This window comes from Nilaparvata lugens, chromosome 2 (assembly GCF_014356525.2).
Source record: "Nilaparvata lugens isolate BPH chromosome 2, ASM1435652v1, whole genome shotgun sequence".
NCBI lineage: Eukaryota > Metazoa > Arthropoda > Insecta > Hemiptera > Delphacidae > Nilaparvata > Nilaparvata lugens.
This window is the reverse complement of record NC_052505.1, coordinates 73,017,133-73,039,175: the sequence shown is the minus strand read 5'-3', so window position 1 is coordinate 73,039,175 and position 22,043 is coordinate 73,017,133. Positions and strand designations below refer to the sequence as shown.

The window sequence follows — 22,043 nt, the reverse complement described above, 5'->3', positions numbered from 1 at the left end:
TATATAAAATAAAAATAAAACAATCAATGAATGAGCGATGTTTGAGTGGCTTACTTGTTGGTAGCAAGATATTGGCAAACCCAGTGCTTGATTATGTAGAGATGGGCATCAAGTAATTTGGAGTGTATTTGCACTTTGCCATGTTTCCTGAGCAGTGCTTGAGAAAGAGGCAATTCATTGTCATAGTCGGAGGACGACGCAACCAGCACTAATCTCGATGTCACCGGATCTATTCCAATCAAGTCTCTTTCTGTCCAAACAAATCAATAGTAAATTTATTATTTATTGGTAACATAAATATGAATATATTATTATTACAATGAGAGACTGACTTGAAAAGCAAGGACATTCGTTAGTGAAAACCAAACTAGGTACCAGTTAATTCAAATGTTTAGAATCTACACCTTCCACTACCAACTTGAAGAGCAAATTATCTGTAATTTGTGATTGGAGTCGAAGGTGTTAGCTGCTTTCTCTTCAACTGCAACTTTTGAACTTTCAGTTGAATAACTAATATCAGAGACAACTGATACAAGTAGTGACGCTATATTTTCTCTATGTTAATACCATAAGTTCTTGATAAATCTGAAGGTTGAATACCTCTAATGGGGAGTGGTTGGCTTTTTGGTCCACCTAAAATTGTAGGTACACTCATTTTTTATCTTCATCCTTCCCATTATCCAAGCACAAGTCTAAAGCTTGTTTATTTCAGCATAACCCTGAGCAAAAACGTATATCAATACCTGGTTTCTTTTCCTTTGATCCGGGAGCAATCGATGTGTATTTTGGAATTCCACCAGCGAAGAATAATGAAGTCAATGACGAGTTATGTTTGCGAAAAAGATCGAGCACATTGATGAGATTGATGTCAGTGATCAGGTCACAGCTCACAACCACCACATCTCGCTAAAATCATACATATTTTTAAAGTTGACGTGTTTGATTTGTATGAAGTGATTAGTAACTTGGAGAAAAATGTCCACAATAAATATTTCTTCTACTACTTACGAAGTCTCATTTTAGCAAAATTTTATAAAAAATTATTGATTTTATTACAGTACTTATGAGTGGAGATTTAGCGAAGAGTCGAACTACCTAAAAGTGCAATTCCTTAGAGGCGAAGCGTCTCGAACGGCGCGAGTCGAGCTGTCTGCTTATAGTCTCGACAAGCAAGAAGGATATTTGGAAATTATTTTATATAATAAATGATTAATGGCTTTAGGCTATGTACAGTGGCGAATCGATCACTATTTAGTCGTTCAAATATTTTTTTACACAGATAAAAAGGGACAAGTTTTTTTATTTGTGTCTGGATAATTTTCATCCGACCTATAGTTGTTTCTCAATTAATGATCAATGTTGAGACATTTCGAGCATAAATCATGGAATTTTCGACACGCTTCAAACTTTCTTGTTTCAAAGGATAAGTGGGTGGTGCAAACGAAAAAGTTGCTCTTTAATAATTCAAATTATTTTTCCAATTATTAAAAGTTGTCGGAAGAATGTATTTTGGCCTTTCAGGAGTTTCAAAGTTAGGAGGGCGGCTGAATGGTATGCATTGTTTACTAGATTGTATGCTGAAGGCTGGTAATTTACAAGATATTTGACTCAAATATTACAACTTCAAGCAGCTGATAGCAATGAGAAAGGCTGCATACCATGCAAATTGCATGGATTATTCGAGGTAGGGTTGCCATTTTCACTGTTCATAGTCATGTGGCTTAAGCTGCGTTTACACCAAAGTTATTAACAAAATAATGTTTATTTTTCCGTCTCTATAGATTCTATTAGATTGAACATGACTTGAAAAATAAACATTTTGTTAATAACTTAAGTGTAAACGCAGCTTAACAGTCGCTGAATTTTTCAAGTGTTCTGTATCATGTTTTGTTGGTCCCAGCTTTTGATACCATTCTCCTTGACTTTGAAACTCCCGAGAGGGACGTTCTTCCGGCTTCTTTTAATAATTGGACAAATAATTTAAATGACTCCTGAGCAGCTTTTTCACTTTCACCACCCACTTATCTTTTTTTGAAAAAAGTTTCTAGAATGTCGAAAGTTTCATGTTTCTGTTGGAAATGTCTCGACATTGACGGAAATAATCATTGAGCTAATTGAAAAATAACAATGAGCCGGTTAAAAATGATAGACACCAATAGAAAGGAGACATTCTTCTATCTATATATATAAATGCGAAATGGCACTCACTCATTAACTGACTGACTGACTGACTGACTCACTCACTCACTCACTCGCATAACTAAAATCTACCGGACCAAGAACGTTCAAATTTGGTAGGAATGTTCAGTTGGCCCTTTAGAGGCGCACTAAGAAATCTTTTGGCAATATTTTAACTCTAAGGGTTGTTTTTAAGGGTTTAAAGTTCGTCTTTTAGCATGTATATTCTTCTTCTCCCAATCTCTTAAAATTATAATTGAAATTTCCATATCATATGTTACTATAGAACTATAATCTAGATAGAGTACCTCTTCGAAACAGTTGTTAACTGGCAACTAAATTAATAATTTTGTCAGGTTGGCATTAAGTTGAGTTGACTTTGTTAGGTTGGCACCAAGTTGAAGATTTAAATGCATTTATCGCGGAAAAATTTATTGGGCACTGCTACTTCAATCCTGGGAATATTATATTGCTAGCCGTCAGGCTCGCTTCGCTCGCCATATCCGTTTAGCCAGACGTTTAGTCCTTTAGTCCAGACGTTTAGTCTGGACCCCGACTGGATTGTCCTAACATATGATAAAAATGCTCAAATGAAAAATGCAGGCGAGCGAAGCGAGCCTGCTGATCTCATTCTTGGACGATCCAGTCGGTGGTCAAGGGGCGGAGCCCCCTGGTTGACGGATATGGCGAGCGAAGCGAGCCTGACGGCTAGTCTATATATATAAAAGCGAAATGGCACTCACTCACTGACTGACTCACTCGCAGAACTAAAAATCTACCGAACCAAAAACGTTCAAATTTGGTAGGTATGTTCAGTTGGCCCTTTAGAGGCGCACTAAGAAATCTTTTGGCAGTATTTTAACTATAAGGGTGGTTTTAAAGGGTTTAAAGTTCGTCTTTTACTATGTATATTCTTCTTATTCTCTTAATTATAATTGAAAAATGTCCATACCATATGTTAATATAGAACTATAATCTAGAGAGAGTACCTCTTCGGAACAGTTGTTAACTGGTAAATAAATTAATAATTTTGTCAGGTTGGCATTAAGTTGAGTTGACTTTGTTAGGTTGGCACCAAGTTGAAGATTGAAATGCATTTATCGCGGAAAAATTGATTAAGCACTGCTACTTAAGTTGAGTTGAGCGAAGCGAGCCTGCTGATCTCATCTAGGACGATCCAGTCGGGGGTCCAGGGGGCGGAGCCCCCTGGCTAGACAGATATGGCGAGCGAAACGAGCCTGACGGCTAGTTTTTTTATAAATGATTACTTATTACGACATAATTAGGTCATAATTAGGACAAATAGGAGAAGTGATATTCAGAAGAAAAACATATTTTAGCGATGTCTTCAATTTTATCAAAAAATATTTCCACTCAAACCTTGAATCCTGAAACTTTTTCAACACTAATGGAATATAACAGATGTTATTCTACATACAATTCTTTGGTTAAATTAGAAATTCATGAAAGTCGCAAGCTTACTCAAATTGGCAACGGTGTTGTCTCTTCGGATGGAGGGCCAAGTCTCAACTTATTTTATACAGACTATAGCTGGTAAAGCTGCGCCCAATTCTACAACCCTTACATCAAGTAGTAATACAAATAAATAATATAAATTGAGTTACTTATTGTAATAAGATGAGATTATAAATAATTTATTATTATTGTTTGCTCTCATTTTCGTTAAGTAACTCATTGTTGATTACTTTATTTGTATTACCGTACTCCTTTATAAATTAGATTTTAGAATAATTTTGAAAATCCATACCTTTATTCGATTGCTCTCATAGAGATGACGAAGAGAGTCGGCTGTGCCCCAATCATCAACAGCAGGAATGCCAATAAACTCCACTTTAATTGACAGCTTATTCTTGCCTTGGGAATATTGTTCGTACGTCGACTGCATTTCTGCCTTGAAAGTTTCAGCCACAACAACTATTGCATCTAAAAAAAGCATTTAAAAGTTAATTCAATAAAGGCCTAATATGTAATTTTCTAATCAGGTATTATTCAACGTCATCAAGTATCAAGTGAAGACCAGTTGCAGTCAGATTGCTGGCCAGATAGCCGAGTTGACTAAGGCGTTGCACCCTTCAGTCTGCTAGTGCTAACTGGTCACGGGTTCGAATCCCATCGAATAGGCATGGACGTTTGATAATCTCATAATTCACCCTTGCACTTCCCATTACCCACGCACAAGCAAATAAAAATCTGGTGTGGCGCACTCACACAACTTTCACTGGCGTTATGAAAATTTATCACCTGACGCTAGTGTTCCCGCGCATCTCAAGTCTACTATTCAAAGATCTAAGCCAGCTGGTGACAGGACTATAACGCTGGAGACACACGAGGTCTGCTATCTCTTCATAGTGAATGATTTAATAGAATCAACAGTTGCCAACAGTTTGCAATTAAAATAATAACATTTTCTCGAATTTCGAGCTTATTTTTAATTTTAGGTGAAAATGTTGCTGAACATTAATTGTAGAGATTCTCATGCTCGATCTTTTCCACTCGAAATTTTTTGTTTAAATTATATCTGAAGCCTGATAATTGGGAATCTAAAATCAAACTTTGCATAGATGGGGCAGTGCTCCTGAAATTTTTACAGATATGGGACTTGTGGCAGTTGATAGAGCTTAACAATTACTATTTTAGGTATGAATTTGATCAAAATCGTTGGAGCCATTTTCGAGAAAATTGCGAAAAACCCTGTTTTTGACAACATTTTCGCCATTTTAGCCGCCATCTTGAATTGCATTTGATCGAAATTGTTCGTGTCGGATCCTTATATTGTAAGGACCTTAAGTTCCAAATTTCAAGTCATTCCGTTAATTGGGAGATGAGATATCGTGTACACAGACGCACATACACTCATACGTCACACACACACACACACACACACACACACACACACACACACACACACACACACACACACACACACACACACACACACACACACACACACACACACACACACCACACACACACACACACACACACACACACACACCACACACACACACACACACACACACACACACACACACACATACAGACCAATACCCAAAAACCACTTTTTTGGAATTCTCATGTGGGCGTCAACCGCAATAAAAAGTCAGAAGTGTTTTTTCAAAAATATATGAAATTGCGAAGTAGGCTACTGTTTAAAAGAAACGTGTGGATGATATTCGGAATGGACGAGGATATTGAGTGATATTGATATCGAATTGCCGATAGCAGCGCGCAATTGGCAAGCGGCGAATTTCAAACAGGGGTGGGAGGCAACATGGGAGCAGGCACTGATAAATATAAAAACAAATTTTATAAATAAATGGCTCGAAAGACGAGAGCGTTCCCAGTTCCATAAGGTGTACGCAGCTGTCAAAATTGATAAGACGATAGATTATATCAATGATGAGAATAGGCGCAACGCTTTATCATTTATATTTAAAGCCAGAGGGGGCTTATTTTCATTAAATCTTACCCCACATAGAGAAGAAGAGATTGGCATTTGTTTAATGTGTAACAGCAGAGAAACAAAGGATATCTTTCATTTTATCGGTAGCTGCTCCATACTGTTAGAGATAAGGATGAAATGGCTGAAAAGGAGGTCAATGGAAAGAGAAGCAGTGATATATTATTAAAACGGTAAATGTTGGCAGAGTCTGGTCGGGTTTTTGAGAGAGGCTTGGGCTTATAGAAAAGAGCTGATAAGGGAGTTTAATTTTTGATTCGTAAATAATAAAATGATTCGTTGATAGTTTGATAGATAAAGTGTCATTTCAAATTAGTTATTATAGTTTTTATTTTTGTCTTTGATCAAACCAGCCACATTGACGCCCATATTGAACTTGATTAGTGTCATAGTGAGAATGTCTAAGCATTCTGAGCATTTTGTGTGTGAGCATGGTGCTGTGTAAATTTTTGATTAATAAATTTTCATTATAAGGACTGTGAACTATCAACCCGGCTGACGGCTTCAGCTAAGCCTAAATAACTTTTTTTTACTTTGTCGAAAGAGAACATATTATTTTATTTTGAATTCATTTTTCAAACGGGGTGTTTTTGTAAATGAGTTTTTATTTTCTCTTTTTGTATTATTTGAATTATGTTAACAAAGTTCTATTCTATTATTCTATTTCCTCAGCTCTTTCAAGATTTTCTCCTAGCGGAATGTTATAGTTGCCCAAGCGAAAATAGGTCTCTCAAGGTCGAAGTTTCCTCTAGACACCACCACCCATCTCTACGTCTCTACCAACACTGTTGGCACTTTGTACTAAGGGTGGCTAGTAAGAGAGAGAGTGAATGTGTGAGAGAGAGAGGGTGTAAGAGTGAAGTATTGTTCTTGTGAGGAGTATTGTTTGTCTTATCTAGATTGTTGACTATGACGAGGACAATACAGTTCACAGTTTTACAAATGTATTGTACATGATTATGATTATATATAATACATATAACTTTCAAGAGCTGTACTGGTGTTTGAATAAGAATTGATCAAATGAGAATTCATGCAAATTGAAAAATGCAGAGTGAAGTGGACACAACAAGAATATTGAATAAAATATATAAAATTACATCACTCCACTTCCAATTGATTATTATAAAAGTCTTCAAGTAACCTTTATGAAGTAGGTAATAGCTCAGTTTATAAATAGTTGCATTTATACTGTAATATTACATTTTTTCTCGATTGGAATCGAATCTTCAATTCGAGATCTATAAAACTTTATAGTAAATATCAGAGTCATCGATTACGGACAACTTTTAGACTGAGAATTTATCGTAAATGATTGTAATGCATATTCCATGGTGTCACCGAGGCTGGGTTGACAGAATTAAAAAGATAAATGGTTTATTTAAATAGAGATGATATATAAAAATTAAAATAACAGTTTCAAAATAAAGTTTTATTGAGAACAAATATAAAATGTGAATTCTAAACTTGTAATTTATAATTTTTTTGGTGACGTGTCCATAACATTGACACTGAAGAAGCTTTGCTCTGTTCCTGGTAGCTAGGCTTTTCCTGTGCCCTCTCTCTCTGAAACTTATGGCTGGCTATGTGTGTTGTAATTAGTGCTCTCTGAATATTTTTCTGTTTAAGTGAATTTTTTAATGTTTTAAATTGAGTTTTGAACAGTTTATAGTGTTCTATTTTGTCTATATATTGTTTATTGTGTATACAAGCCAATAGCCACTGTTTTTCAACTATATAAACTGGATAAGTATTTAGTTCGTAGTGACTTTAGATGCTTAGGCTTGTAAGATATTGTTCTTTGTATATTTGTGTAGTATATTGCCAAAATTCATCTGAAGATTATAAGTTCATTTGCTCTGAAAATTGGATTTCTCATTCATAGGCGATAGATCCATTCATAGTTTACCAAGAATCTATTACGTTGGAGCCGATAACTATCCTTAGGTTAATAGGTGTGAAATGCTATCCAACCGATTTAGGAAAAATTGGTAGCACAGTAAATGTTACCCCTGTGGTGGGACCGAATTACAAAATAAATATGTCCCAAATGGTACACCATGAAATCCCTGGTTATGAAAAATTATTAGTAGGATAGATATCTTGATAGGTTATGAATGGTATACTGCTGAATGGGAAATCGGTTCAAGAGAGATCAAGTCCTAATGAATATATTATCTGTGCAGACTAGCAAAATGGCAAACATTAAAAATGATCTGAATCTTATAGCATTCCTAACACAAAAGTTTGATGAGCAAAATGCTAGGTTTGATGAGCTAAATGCTAGATTTGATGAGCACAATGCTAAGTTTGATAAGCAAAATGCTAAGATTGATAATTTGAAACAAGATCAAAGTGCTAGGTTTGATGATATGAAGCAAGAATTTGCTAGCATTGGACTAGAGCAGGTTAGTATAAACTTTCTATTGAAAGATGCACATGAAACATTGAAAGATAATCATGAAGATGAAAGCAAATTGAAGCAGGATAATAGTAGTATTAAGATACAAGATCAATTAGTTCAAGTTTCAGATAATGTAGGCCTAGTTACTGCTGTTGAAAAAGTCAACCCTAATGAGATAGTAGAATTGAGTAAAGAAGTAGGTAGGGAGTTGTCTTCACTGAAAGTCAACTATCATGAAAGTAATATTGCTACATTGAAGGTTAGGAAAACTATAAATAAAGTGAATGATTACATGAGACAGGTTTCTGTGGAGGTTAGGAACAATGTAAACAAAATGAATCTTGCTTTGAATCAAGTTGATGAATTCAACTTTCAACTAAAAATTGAAAAAGTTTATGCAAAGCATTATCTAGTGAACATGACTAACTTTTGTAAGCAAAATGGCTTTGTTGAAACAAATGAACCCATGAATAAAATCATGTTCTTGAAGAAAACAAAGCACAAAGTTTTCATTGATGTGCTAGTATTCAAAGGTTGTTTCAAGTTGCTTATTTACAAGATGATGACAGTGAATCACATGATGAAAGGGTATTCCCCAGCACACAATGATTAGGAATCCTGTGTCATGCCGGGATTCAGAATAGCAATGACCGTAAATACTACGTATGGTAAGAGTCCATAATTGTATCTTTTTTCTTTCCTGTAGCCTATTTTTCTTAGCCCTTAATCTTTTCAAATTTCGATTCTTTCCTGTATTTGTGTAATGTTCAGTAAAATTCTTCTATGATGCATATCTTAACCAATCTTGTCCATAGTCATTTAAATTTGTATTCTTCTGAAATAATTTTGGAAGTTAAAATAGTAGCTTATTTTCCTAATCTTTAAATTGTTGATAAAACGTAACTTTTCTAAAATCTATCCATTGTAGTGTAAATAATTGTTTGCTTGCGGTATATTTTTTCATCATGTATTACATATTTTAATTATGTCTATTTTTTTCAGGTATCATATTAGGTAATTAGGTTTTTCAGAGCAAATTATGTCCCATTTTCTCATTTTCAGTATATTTTTATTAAATATACTTACTTATGAAAGTTCAGTACTGACATGTAGGATAGGCTCTAATTAATCTTTCTCTTCTTTGTACTATTTAGGAAATTTATTTACCCAATTTTCTTTTTCTCTTGCTTGTATTTTTTAGGGAACTTATTTACCCATTATCCATCTTGATCATCTTTGTATTGTAATCTTGAAATGTTTGTATTTATTATACAGTCTTCAAGTTATAAAATTATTTTAAAAAAAATAAATGGTTAAATTTAGAACATGCCGAAATCTATTCTTATGTATAAATTCTTTTGTTATAATAAATAAACTTTAAAATTTGAAAGTATTAATGAATTATGTAGCCATATATATGAGATGTATTAATGAAAGTTAACTTGAATAATGTTTTCATTGAATAAAAACGTTTTGTTATATTATTAATTGAAATGAGTTAAAGGTTAAAATTTCTCTAAAGTTTTTGTAATTGATGTCTTTTTCAAAATTTTAAAACTGTTTGTTCTATAAATTTTGATATGATTGATCATCGTTTGAAATGGATGCTGGAGTGTATGTAGAATTTTTAGTGGGGTTTGTTGATTAGAATTTTGCTGGTATGTGATTGTTTTTTGAGATGGAAACCCATTATTGCCTAAAGAAGGAATAACAGAGATTATGACTTAGAAAGGCAGTAATGAGATAATATTTTTTTGTGTTGATTAATAATGTTGATTGCCATAGATGCTGTTTACTTATGAATATTGATTGCCTTTGAAGCAAAATATTATTGATGTTTTGAATGATTTCTTGTTTAATGATTGATAGTAAAGTTTTGTCATGAAATGTAGTTTGTGTTTAGAACATTGAAAAGTCGAAATAAACTGTAGTATCTGACAAACGATGATTAATAATATTGAATAATTTGCTCTTTATAAAATATTTGAACAATGAATAGATGGAAATGAAATTATTTTTTTTTCTATTGAAATTTGTAATTGATATCTCCATATTTCACAATTTATGTATTGCTGACTGTATAGTAAGATGTTAACAAATTTCAATTTTATATTGATTATATACTTAAAAATAATTTTCATGTGTATTAGATTGTATTGTTAGCCTAATGAAAATTTTCTTTTTAGTTTATAAGCATTTTAAGATAACAGGTACAGCACAGACATTAACATTGAAATAATTATCATGTGAATCTGAAAATCGGCAACAAGTGAACGCCATGAAGAGTGTTAAGAACATTTGGGTGATTTTTGAACTAGTGTGACTCATCTACGCCAATATCTACGCCAAAATCTACACTGATGCCTACACCGATAACTACGCCAATATCTGCTCTGATGTCAATATCTACACCAATATCTACGCTGATGCCTACACCAATAACTACGCTAATATCTGCTCTGATGTCAATATCTACACCAATATCTATGCTGATGCCTACACTAATAACTACGCCAATATCTACACCAATATCTACGCTGATGCCTACACCAATACCAATGCCAATAACTACGCCAATATCTACACTAATATCTACACCAATGACTACGCCAATATCTGCTCTGATGTCAATATCTACGCCAATAACTACGCCGATGCCTGTGCTGATGCCAATGCCAATATCTACGCCGATGCCTGCGCCGATGCCAATGCCTGCGCCAATGCCAATGCCTGCGCCAATGCTGATGCCAATGCCAAAATCTACGCCGATGCCTGCGCCGATGCCAATGCCTGTGCCAATGCTGATGCCAATGCCAATATCAACGCCGATGCCAATGCCGACACCAAAGCATACGCCAATGACAATGCCAACGCTTATTGCTGACCTTGTATCTCAAACTCCAACACTACTACATTACCTGGAGGTAATTGCCATCCATGTTCACGTTCGCAACTTTGAATTCAGAATAACAGTCACAGTATCATGAAAGAATTGATTCAAAAATCCTCTCCTAAATTATTCCTGTATGCAGAACTCTAAACCTTGAAAGCTGAAAATATCAAAAAACCAAACCTTACCTAAATTAATCCTCACCTAAATTAATCCTGTATGCAGCGTCTATCTCTTTTCCAAAAAACGAGTTACATTGTCATTTCAAGCCTGAAATGTACATTGTATAATTACAAATATGATACAAAATTTACGTGACTCTGTATCGAGTTTGGTATGCAGCCGTCTACTACAAGCATGAGGCAATGCTAACTGAGATGTCACCTGTATGGAGTTTGATATGCATCAGTCGACTACAAGTATCAGCCCAACACTACGAGTATTCGGATCAGCCCAACACTAACGTCATCACACTGGAGTCACACTTAACTGAAAATCATACTGAGTGCCTTAACGGACTGTTTTCCAAAATGTGCATCAATAAAATCAACTGCGTCAATAGTGAAAGAAATGAACATTTTTTGATTTATTGAAATTTTATGTGAAAATTAAATGTAACAATTCATCAATTCATTTAAAAAAAAAAATTATAATAATAATTTTTTTATTCAACATACTAAATTTTTTTTATGCAATAAAAATTGAATTTTTCTATCTATTAAATTTATGTGCAATTTCAAAAAACTATTCTTTTTATATTAAACTTTCTGTCGAGATATTTTCCTTTAAATTATAAAGCTAAATCAAAAGTAATTTTGATACTTTGAAATATTGTTTGGCAACATATAACAAATGCTATTGATGAATTTTTATAATAATTTTCAATTATAGTTGACATGTAATGTTTTTATAGAAAAAATTGTTACTGTTCTCAAATTTAATTTCAACAATTTTCAAACAGTAAAATTTTTTTTATGTCAAGAGGGGGGTATTTGTAATATTACATTTTTTCTCGATTGGAATCGAATCTTCAATTCGATATCTATAAAACTTTATAGTAAATATCAGAGTCATCGATTATGGACAACTTTTTGACTGAGAATTTATTGTAAATGATTGTGTTGCATATTCCATGGTGTCACCGAGGCTGGGTTGACAGAATTAAAAAGATAAATGGTTTATTTAAATAGAGATGATATATAAAAATTTAAAATAACAGTTTCAAAATAAAGTTTTATTGAGAACAAATATAAAATGTGAATTCTAAACTTGTAATTTATAATTTTTTTGGTGACGTGTCCATAAAATTGACACTGAAGAAGCTTTGCTCTGTTCCTGGTAGCTAGGCTTTTCCTGTGCCCTCTCTCTCTGAAACTTATGGCTGGCTATGTGTGTTGTAATTAGTGCTCTCTGAATATTTTTCTGTTTAAGTGAATTTTTTAATGTTTTAAATTGAGTTTTGAACAGTTTATAGTGTTCTATTTTGTCTATATATTGTTTATTGTGTATACAAGCCAATAGCCACTGTTTTTCAACTATATAAACTGGATAAGTATTTAGTTTGTAGTGAATTTAGATGCTTAGGCTTGTAAGATATTGTTCTTTGTATATTTGTGTAGTATATTGCCAAAATTCATCTGAAGATTATAAGTTCATTTGCTCTGAAAATTGGATTTCTCATTCATAGGCGATAGATCCATTCATAGTTTACCAAGAATCTATTACGTTGGAGCCGATAACTATCCTTAGGTTAATAGGTGTGAAATGCTATCCAACCGATTTAGGAAAAATTGGTAGCACGGCAAAACTAATTATGATTATAAAATTGGATTTCTTGATGTCATGACTCAAGAAAGAGGTATACATTATACATAACAATATTCTTTCCTCCATTTCATGATGTTGAAGAAGATAGCGGAGGAGGGGAGGAGGTAACGGAGGATGTTATTGTACTAACTTCAAAGAATGACACATCAGAACTTTTGAACCTGACGTGCTCAAAAGAATTTGTGACAGGTAGTGACGGAAAAGAGGAAGAGGGAAGGTATGAGAAGGAAAGAGTGATCTTCAGGGTGTAGAAATGGGAATCTGCAACTTGCGCCCAGCGGTCAGAATGTGTTTGGGCACTCACAGATTGAACATAACAAAGTGAACGTCCGTGACGTCATCACGAGTGATGCCATTTCGCTTTCACTAGCAGCCGACATTACGTTCCGACTGAAGGAGGGAGATTCAAATTCACTACAGTATCCTAAGGAAGCTGCAAGCAAAACACTTGATATGATAATCATATGTCAAGAATCAGTTGTTTGAATTATTCTAAATCATCAGAAAGTTTGTTATTTTATCTCAGTTTATTTTAGTCAATAAAAGTCATTATTCTAGCTCTTCAATGGTCTTTATTTATTACAATTTTATTGACTAAAATAAGTACCTGTAATCAAAATGCCAAAGAGAAAACCCCGGGATCGAAATAATGTTGAATCTCCATCACGGAATCAGGATAAGCCTACCGAATTATCTCGAAATGAACCCGTTGATACATCTTTCAACTCGGAATCAATTGGGAAAATTCTCAAACCAAAATGTCTAAGTGTGGATCCAGATTCTCCTAGTGCACCAATGGAATGGAGACACTGGAAAAGAATGCTGGATGCCTACTTGAAAGGAAACTATTACACTGAAGATACGAAATTGGATATCTTAGTTACCTTGCTGTCAGCTGAAAATTACAAATTGATAATAAATTGTACTACATTCGAGGAAAGTATCTCCATCCTTGAAGGCATATTTATCAAGAAGAAAAGCGAAATCTTTACAAGGTACCTTCTCTCTATAAGAGAACAAAAACAAGGTGAGTCCATCGATATTTTTTTCCTAAAACTGAAAGAACTCAGCCTAGAATGTAATTTTACAGCGATCTCTGCTACAGAGAATCGAGAAGAGCACATAAAAGAAGCATTGATTGCAGGTTTATATTCATCCGAAATCCGCCAACAAATTTTAGAAAGCCCAGATAATTATGTCTTTGCATGAAACTCTTAATCGTTCAAGAGCTTTTGAGTCTGCAAAAGATCAATCACAATGCTAAAATAAATCTAATACTCCATTTGAGCTTGATGCTTGCAAAGATACAGAAAATGCATCAAATCTAATTCCTAATCAAAAAAACACTTCAGACTCCTCATTATCAGCTGTTAGTATTAGTGGACAAGCATGCTTTTTTTGTGGCAACAAAAAACATTCTCGACTATTTTGCCCAGCTAAAAACGAATTCTGCAAGAAGTGTGGTAAGAAGGGACACTTTGCTCGGGTATGTAACTCAAAACCTTCCGTATTAGAGAAAAAAAGAGAGTTTAGTAATTCGATATTACTAACACCTTCAGTGCAAGCCGAAAAATGTCTTTCAAAGGTTATTATTCCTATTACCATAAACTGAACTGAAAGTCAAGCACTGATCAATACTGGAGCAACTGGCAACTTTATTGACGATACCTATGCAAAAAAAACTGAATTTAGAAGTTATACCAGAGATAGGAAAAGTAACTTTAGGCTCAAAACGCTTCACACCACAAATCCGAGGCAAAGTTAACGTGAATTTAACAGTTCAGGGAGAAAGTTATACAAACACAACCTTAATGCTTATGCAAGACCTCTGTGAAAATATTATTCTTGGGCACGAATTTATGAACAATTTCTCCAGTATAGAAATACCATTTGGAGGTAATAAGCCACCTCTTACTATTTGCGGAATAACTCAAGCAAAAATTCCTCCTTGCTCCCTTTTTCAACATCTAAAACCCAATTGTCAACCAATTACAACCAAATCTCGCAAATTATCAAAAGATGATGAAGATTTTATTTCCAATGAAATTCAACAATTACTGGAAGATGGCATCATAGAAGAAAGCCACACACCTTGGCATGCCTAAGCATTTGTTGTTAAACCCGATAACCGGAAAAAAGGATGGTTATAGATTATTCTAGAACTATAAACAAATTCACTAAATTGGACGCCTATCCCATTCCAAATATGGAAGATTTAGTTCGCAAAGTAGCTCAGTATTCCTGGTATAGTACTGTAGATCTGAAATCCGCATATCACCAAGTACCAATCTTACTTGAAGAAAGGCAATACACAGGATTTGAAGCATGTGGAAAACTTTATCAGTTCTGTCTTATTCCTTTTGGTGTCACTAATGGTGTTTCAGCTTTTCAAAGAGTAATTGATTCACTCATACAAAAAGATAAATTATTTGATACCTATGCTCATTTAGATGACGTCATAATTTGTGGAAATTCAAAAGAAGAACATGACACTAATCTTGAACGGTTTCTTGCAGCAGCTTCAAATAACTCACTTACTATAAACAAGGAGAAGAGTAAATTCTGTCAAAAGGAGATACGTTTCCTAGGATTTTTAGTTGGAAACAAATCATTACGTCCAGATCCCGAATGCCTTGAGCCTCTACTTAATATGCCCCCACCTCCTAATCCCAAAACTCTTCAGAGAACTGTGGGCCACTTCGCACATTACTCTCGATGGATACAAAATTTTTCAAGTAAAATTCATGCCTTGGCATACTGTACGCTCTTCCCTCTTCAAGGAAAGGCCCTTGCAGCTTTTGAAGATCTTAAAAAAGAGGTAGCTGCAGCTGTGATACATGTTTTTGATGAAGGAGGTATTCTCACTGTAGAGACTGATGCCTCAGATTTCTGCATAGAAGCAACACTATCTTACAATGAACGTCCTGTTGCATACTTTTCACGAATGCTAAACGAAAGTGAAAAACGACACTCATCAGTAGAAAAAGAGGCATATGCCATTGTAGAATCTATTAGGAAGTGGCATCATTACTTATCTGGTCATTTCTTTCAACTTATTACTGATCAAAAATCTGTTTCATTCATGTTCAGTAGCGCAGCAAGAGGCAAGGTGAAGAACGAAAAAATCATGAGGTGGCGCCTTGAGCTATCTCAATTGTAGTATACCAGAAACCAGATGTTCTGCAAAACAGATGACATAAATCAGTTATAATATTTAATAGTTTGTTGATTGGAATTCACTCTATCCTACATGTTTTAATAGAGATTACACACGTTGAGTATTAATCTTTGAGACTTATTTATTTCTAATATTCTACATGGCGCAGTCGGTAAATAAAAATCACAGCAAATGTCAACCATTCGACGGAACAACCGAAGATTGGATATATTGGCACGAAAGGTTCAAGATTTTCCTACGAAATGGAAACATCAAAAACGAAGAAAAAAAACGAGACTTACTACTTGAGAATCTGGGACCGCAACCATTCAAGATAGTTTTTGATTCTATGCATCCGACCCCCATAAACAACATTGGATTTAATGATGCGATAGAAGTCTTAAACAAATACTACACAAAACCACAAGCACCTCTATCCCAGAGAGTTTGTTTTTCTCGACGATTCCGGAATGAAGGTGAGACCATAACTCAATTTGAACTAGATTTAAGGTTTCTCGCAGGAAATTGTAATTCTGGTGATAACCTGGATGAACGTTTAAGAGATCAGTTCATATTAGGCATCAACAATGGTAGTTGGCAACTTGAGTTATTGAGAATGCATGCATCAACACAAACAACTTTTACAAAAATAGTAGAATCAGCAAAATTGCTAGAAACCGTTAACCTTCAACAGCAAGAAATTAAAAACAGTTCTACAAATTTGAATAGAGTAAAAATTTCTGATAAACATCAGGCAATGGAATCTAACCTTCAAAAGTACAACGAAAAATATGAAAAGAAATCGACTCTAAAATTGAACAAAAATACCCATTGTCTCCGTTGTGGAAACCGGCGACATTCTGATGTTTTCAATCCAAATCTGGGAACAATAAAGAACTGCAAGGTACTTTTCCACATGTCAAAAAATGCCATACCAATAGTTGCAAAACCACGTCCAGTTCCGTTTTCCTTAAGAAAAGCAGTAGAAATGGAACTACAACGTTTAGTAGACAGTAATGTACTATCACCTGTAAACACAAGTGAAGAACCTATCACATGGTCCTCACCAATAGTTATTGTGGTGAAACCTACAGGAGCAGTCCGGATATGTGCTGATTTTAAAACCACCATAAACAAGTTTATAAGTCCAGACAACTATCCCCTACCTAGGTTTGAAGAAATCACTTCAAAACTTACAGGAGGGAAAGAATTCACAATTATTGATTTGAAGGATGCATATCTACAAATGGAAGTTGATACTTCTGTACAAAAGTATCTCACTATTTCTACTCATAAAGGATTTTTCAGATATTCACGCCTTCCTTTTGGGATAAAAATAGCAACAGCAGCTTTTCAGTGTAAAATGGATCAAATCTTGGCTGGCTTGGAAGGCGTTGCATGTCTTTTAGACGATGTAATAATAACAGCTCCCACAAGAGAAGAACACATTAACAGAGTCAGGGAAGTGCTAAAACGTTTTGAAAACAATGGACTTCGAGTACAAACCACAAAATATAAATGGTTTGAGAAATCAGTAAACTATTTGGGACACAGAATAGATCAAACAGGTATACACCCCACAACTGAACACATCAAAGCTGTAGAAGATATGCCATCACCGAAAAATGTCAAAGAACTAAGATCCTTCTTGGGATCAATCAACTACTACAGTAAATTTGTTCCACATTTACAATCACTGTGCGTTCCATTACACAAATTACTTCAAAAAGGAGCAAATTGGCACTGGGATAAAAAACATGAACAAATTGCTACAAAATTGAGACATTTATTAACAACATCAGATACTTTAGCTCATTATGATGAATCACTTCCTCTAATTCTTGCCACAGACGCAAGTGAAGTCGGATTAGGTGCAGCTCTTTTTCACAGATATACTGATGGTACTGAAAGGCCAATTTTGTTCGCATCAAGACGACTTGACAAAGCTGAAAAACGGTACAGTGTGATTGAAAAAGAAGCATTAGGTTTAATTTTCGGAGTAACACGTTTTGAACAGTTCCTCTATGGCAGACACTTTGAGATTCGTACTGATCATAAAGCTTTAGTGAAAGTTTTCGGTGAAAATGACTCTATTCCAAAAGTTGTTTCCAACCGTATTGCTAGATGGGCTTTAATTTTGAGCTCATACGACTACTCAATAAATTATCACAGAGGTGCAGATAATGCAACGGTGGATATGCTATCAAGGTTTCCTTTGGAAAATGTATTGAAGTCAAAAAACGAAAAGTTAGGGGAAAACAATAGAGCACATCTTTTCCACCTTCGATTTCAAGATATACCATTATCAACAAAGAGCTTACAAGAAACAACAAAGCATGACACAACACTTGCAAAAGTTACAAACTATCTCCGAAGTGGTTGGACAACAGATACAAATGTAAACAAAGAACTACTACCATATTAAAATAAACGAGAAGAACTATCATTTGAAAATGGCATACTCCTCTGGTCGGGCCGTTTAGTCATACCCACAAGATTAAGAACAAAAGTACTACAAATTCTTCATGAAGGTCATCCAGGAATTGTAGCAATGAAAGGAAAAGCACGATTCCAAGTATGGTGGCCTGGACTGGACAAAGATTTAGAGGAACATGTAAAACACTGCACCGCATGTCAAGAAAACAGAAACAGAGATGTTGAGATGCCACTTTTCTCATGGACTCTTCCAACAGAAGTGTGGTCTAGAATCCACATAGATTTCGCAGGACCATTTTTAGGGAAAATGTGGTTAGTCGTTGTAGATGCTAGATCAAAATGGCTCAAAGTAATACCCATGTCAACAACCACAACAAAATCCACGATCAATATATTACAAGATCTATTTTCTAAATTTGGCTACCCAAGAATAATTGTAAGTGACAATGGTCCTCAACTGACTTCGTATGAATTCCAAAATTTCTGCAAAGAACTGAACATAAAACATGCACGTATCACCCCATATCACCCAAAAAGCAATGGATTGGCGGAGCGTTGTGTACGAACGTTCAAAGAACGTATGGGAATTTCAAAAGGAAGTACTGGCACCTTACAAGAAAAACTAAATAAATTTTTATTCGCTCATAGAACATCCCCAAAGAGAGCAACGGGAAAAACACCTGCTTTTATGATGTTCGGTCGCGAGTTACGCTGCAAAATAGATCTATTACTACCAGATGTTAATGACAGAGTAGACGAAGAGTTAGTTAGACAAGGGAACAGCAAGCCGAGAGTCAACGCGAAGGTGTTCGGAGAGGGCGATGGCGTATGGGTACTAGACAGATCAGGCAAAGGCTACAAAAAAGGAAAAATCGTTAAAGTAAATGGACCATACTCATACCTAGTGAATGTTGAGGAAACGATGAGAAGATGCCACGCAGATCAACTGTGATATGCAGATTGAACTTAAGAAGAAAGGGGGAAGATGTAGTATACCAGAAACCAGATGTTATGCAAAACAGATGACATATATCAGTTATAATATTTAATAGTTTGTTGATTGGAATTCACTCTATCCTACATGTTTTAATAGAGATTACACACGTTGAGTATTAATCTTTGAGACTTATTTATTTCTAATATTCTACATCAATACACCTATGAGATCATTTACCGATCTGGTAAAGAGAACATAACTGCTGATGCTCTTTCTCGAGTATGTGTGATAATGGGATGTATCACATCAAAACAAGACTTGATAAAATATCATCAAGACCTCTGCCACCCCGGCATCACAAGATTTTTTCACTGGACTAAAGCTCATAACCTTCCATACTCGGTAGATGACATCAGAGAAGTCTGCATGGAATGCAAGATCTGCTCAGAGCTGAAGCAAAGATTCAACTGTTTCAAAGGAAAATTGATAAAAGCAACTCGGCCTTTTGAAAGGATCAACATTGACTTCAAAGGACCCCTGCCATCATCAACTAGAAACAAGTACATCCTCACTATTGTGGATGAATATTCGAGATTTCCCTTTGCCTATCCCTGTCGAGACATGTCATCAGAAACAGTAATTAAAAATCTCAATGACTTATTCACCACATACGGCTATCCTTCATACATACACACTGATAGAGGGACCAGTTTTCTATCAAAAGATGTCAAAGATTACTTAATGTCCAAGGGTGTAGCTACCAGTTCCACAACACCTTACAACCCTCAAGGTAATGGACAGGTGGAACGCTACAATGGAATAATTTGGAAGACAATCCGTTCAGCCCTACGGTCCAGGAACATGGATACTTCTCACTGGGAAAAGGTACTCTTAGAATCACTAAGCAGCATTCGCTTGCTTCTCTGCACGACCATCAATTGCACACCTCACGAGCGAATGTTCATTCATCCTTGTAATTTGTCTATGACAAACTTGCCATCCTGGCTGATCAACGCCAAGGAGGCATGGATGAAAACCTTTGTAAGACGCAGTAAGCATGATCCTGAAGTTGAAAAGGTAGAAATTATTCATTTGAACCCTCATGTCGCTCAAGTAAGACTTTCTGATGGAAGAGAAGTTTCTGTCAACATTCGTAGATTGGCCCCGGTAGGTTCTACTACTGGGAGGGAAGAATGATATGATAATCATATGTCATGAATCAGTTGTTCGAATTATTCTAAATCATCAGAAAGTTTTTTATTTTATCTCAGTTTATTTTAATCAATAAAAGCCATTATTCTAGCTCTTCAATGGTCTCTATTTATTACAACACTACTATATTATGACAACATATTAGCCAAGTTAATGAGATACATATTTCTATCCTACAATTACATTCCAATTGATATTGAAAGATTGGGCTAGAACCATGATTGTACGAACAATCATTCATTGAGATACAGTCATCTTGAATGAATAATCTCTGTAAAATTGGTTCTAGCAGACACATCGTCTCATTCTAATGTTTTGAATTTTCATTTCTGAATTTTGTTTTTATGACAAAGACAAAGTGGATGATAGATAAAGATCTATTTTTGAATACTTGAAACCTTCAAACACTATTAAATTTGAACCTCCGTCACTCAGTGTAGCATACATTTCAACACTTCATTTTCTCACTCATGGTGACAGCCTGAAAGAGTCAATATGTGCTAATTATCGAAAAGTTGATGGGGTGGTGTGGTTTTGACAAACCGGGGGATTCCCGGTCGTCAACCTTTTTAACATACTGATACTGTCAGAGCTGGAAATTCGATGAATTAATGATTTCAAAATTCCTCACAAGTCGAGCTAAATCAATGGAACACTTTTGGAGTCTGTGAAGTTGTGCTCCTGGGGGGGTTATCTCTTATGATAGAGTCCCACGTTATGAAGCTATTGTGAGAAGTTGTGGATTGTAATTCCTTCACAGATAATACGATGTTTCTGGTATTTATAAGAGCAGTCTCTAAATTCCCTCTTTTGCGAATAAATTCACAAAAAATTAAGGCCTTCCGGCTCGCAAAATTACTGGGTTCAAACCTCAGCTCTAGCTCAGTGGTAGAAACATGAATTTTATAAATACAAATAATCACCATAAGGTTCAGTGATCGGTAATTGGTAATTCTTACCGCTGCTTCTATGAAGTTCTTGAAGAATACCAGTAAGGAAATTAAAAGAATATTTGATGACTGATTATCAGTAACCATGTACCACTAGAGAATAATCAGGACCAACTATAGTTGTTTCTAGTTGATTCTTAAAACGCTCGTCGTGAATACAAGTATTCACCAATATACCCTTTCAAAATTCCTTAGAACTTACAACGCCAGTTCTTGAAGCTCTCTGGATCCTTATATGATATAACTGGAACCTTATTAATATAATTTCTTAATATACTTGTTCTGGCTGATAAAATGAATATCATCAAAGGATGATAAATATTGAGTGCTCTGAATAAGGTTAATATTACTTGATTCTATGATTTTACGTGCTGTTAAATATTTGTTGGTACCAAAACAGTTCAAACTATATAACACGAGATGAGTTGGGATATAATAAAAAATTCTATAAGTTTGTATGCTGACATAAAACACAAAATATATTCCCATAAAACAGATATGCATAAAATATTCAATATCTCTATAATTCACTTAAATAATCTATTCCTAAAATCTGAATAATTATCACAGG

The 22,043-nt window shown here is 34.9% G+C and overlaps 1 protein-coding gene across 2 annotated transcripts in view; it reads right to left on the bottom strand.

Moving 5' to 3' along the window:
* LOC111063028 (translation initiation factor eIF-2B subunit gamma) overlaps nucleotides 1–22,043 on the bottom strand; it is a 41,273-nt gene that overhangs the window by 11,527 nt on the left and 7,703 nt on the right. For both annotated transcript variants that reach the window (XM_039421694.1, XM_039421693.1), the window contains exons 2-4: nucleotides 3,947–4,122; nucleotides 744–906; nucleotides 55–250 (exon numbers count right to left, since the gene is read on the bottom strand). In XM_039421694.1, coding sequence (XP_039277628.1) covers nucleotides 55–250; nucleotides 744–906; nucleotides 3,947–4,084 — 497 coding nt within the window. In that variant the 5' untranslated portion in view covers nucleotides 4,085–4,122. The remainder of the gene's footprint in view (nucleotides 1–54; nucleotides 251–743; nucleotides 907–3,946; nucleotides 4,123–22,043) is intronic.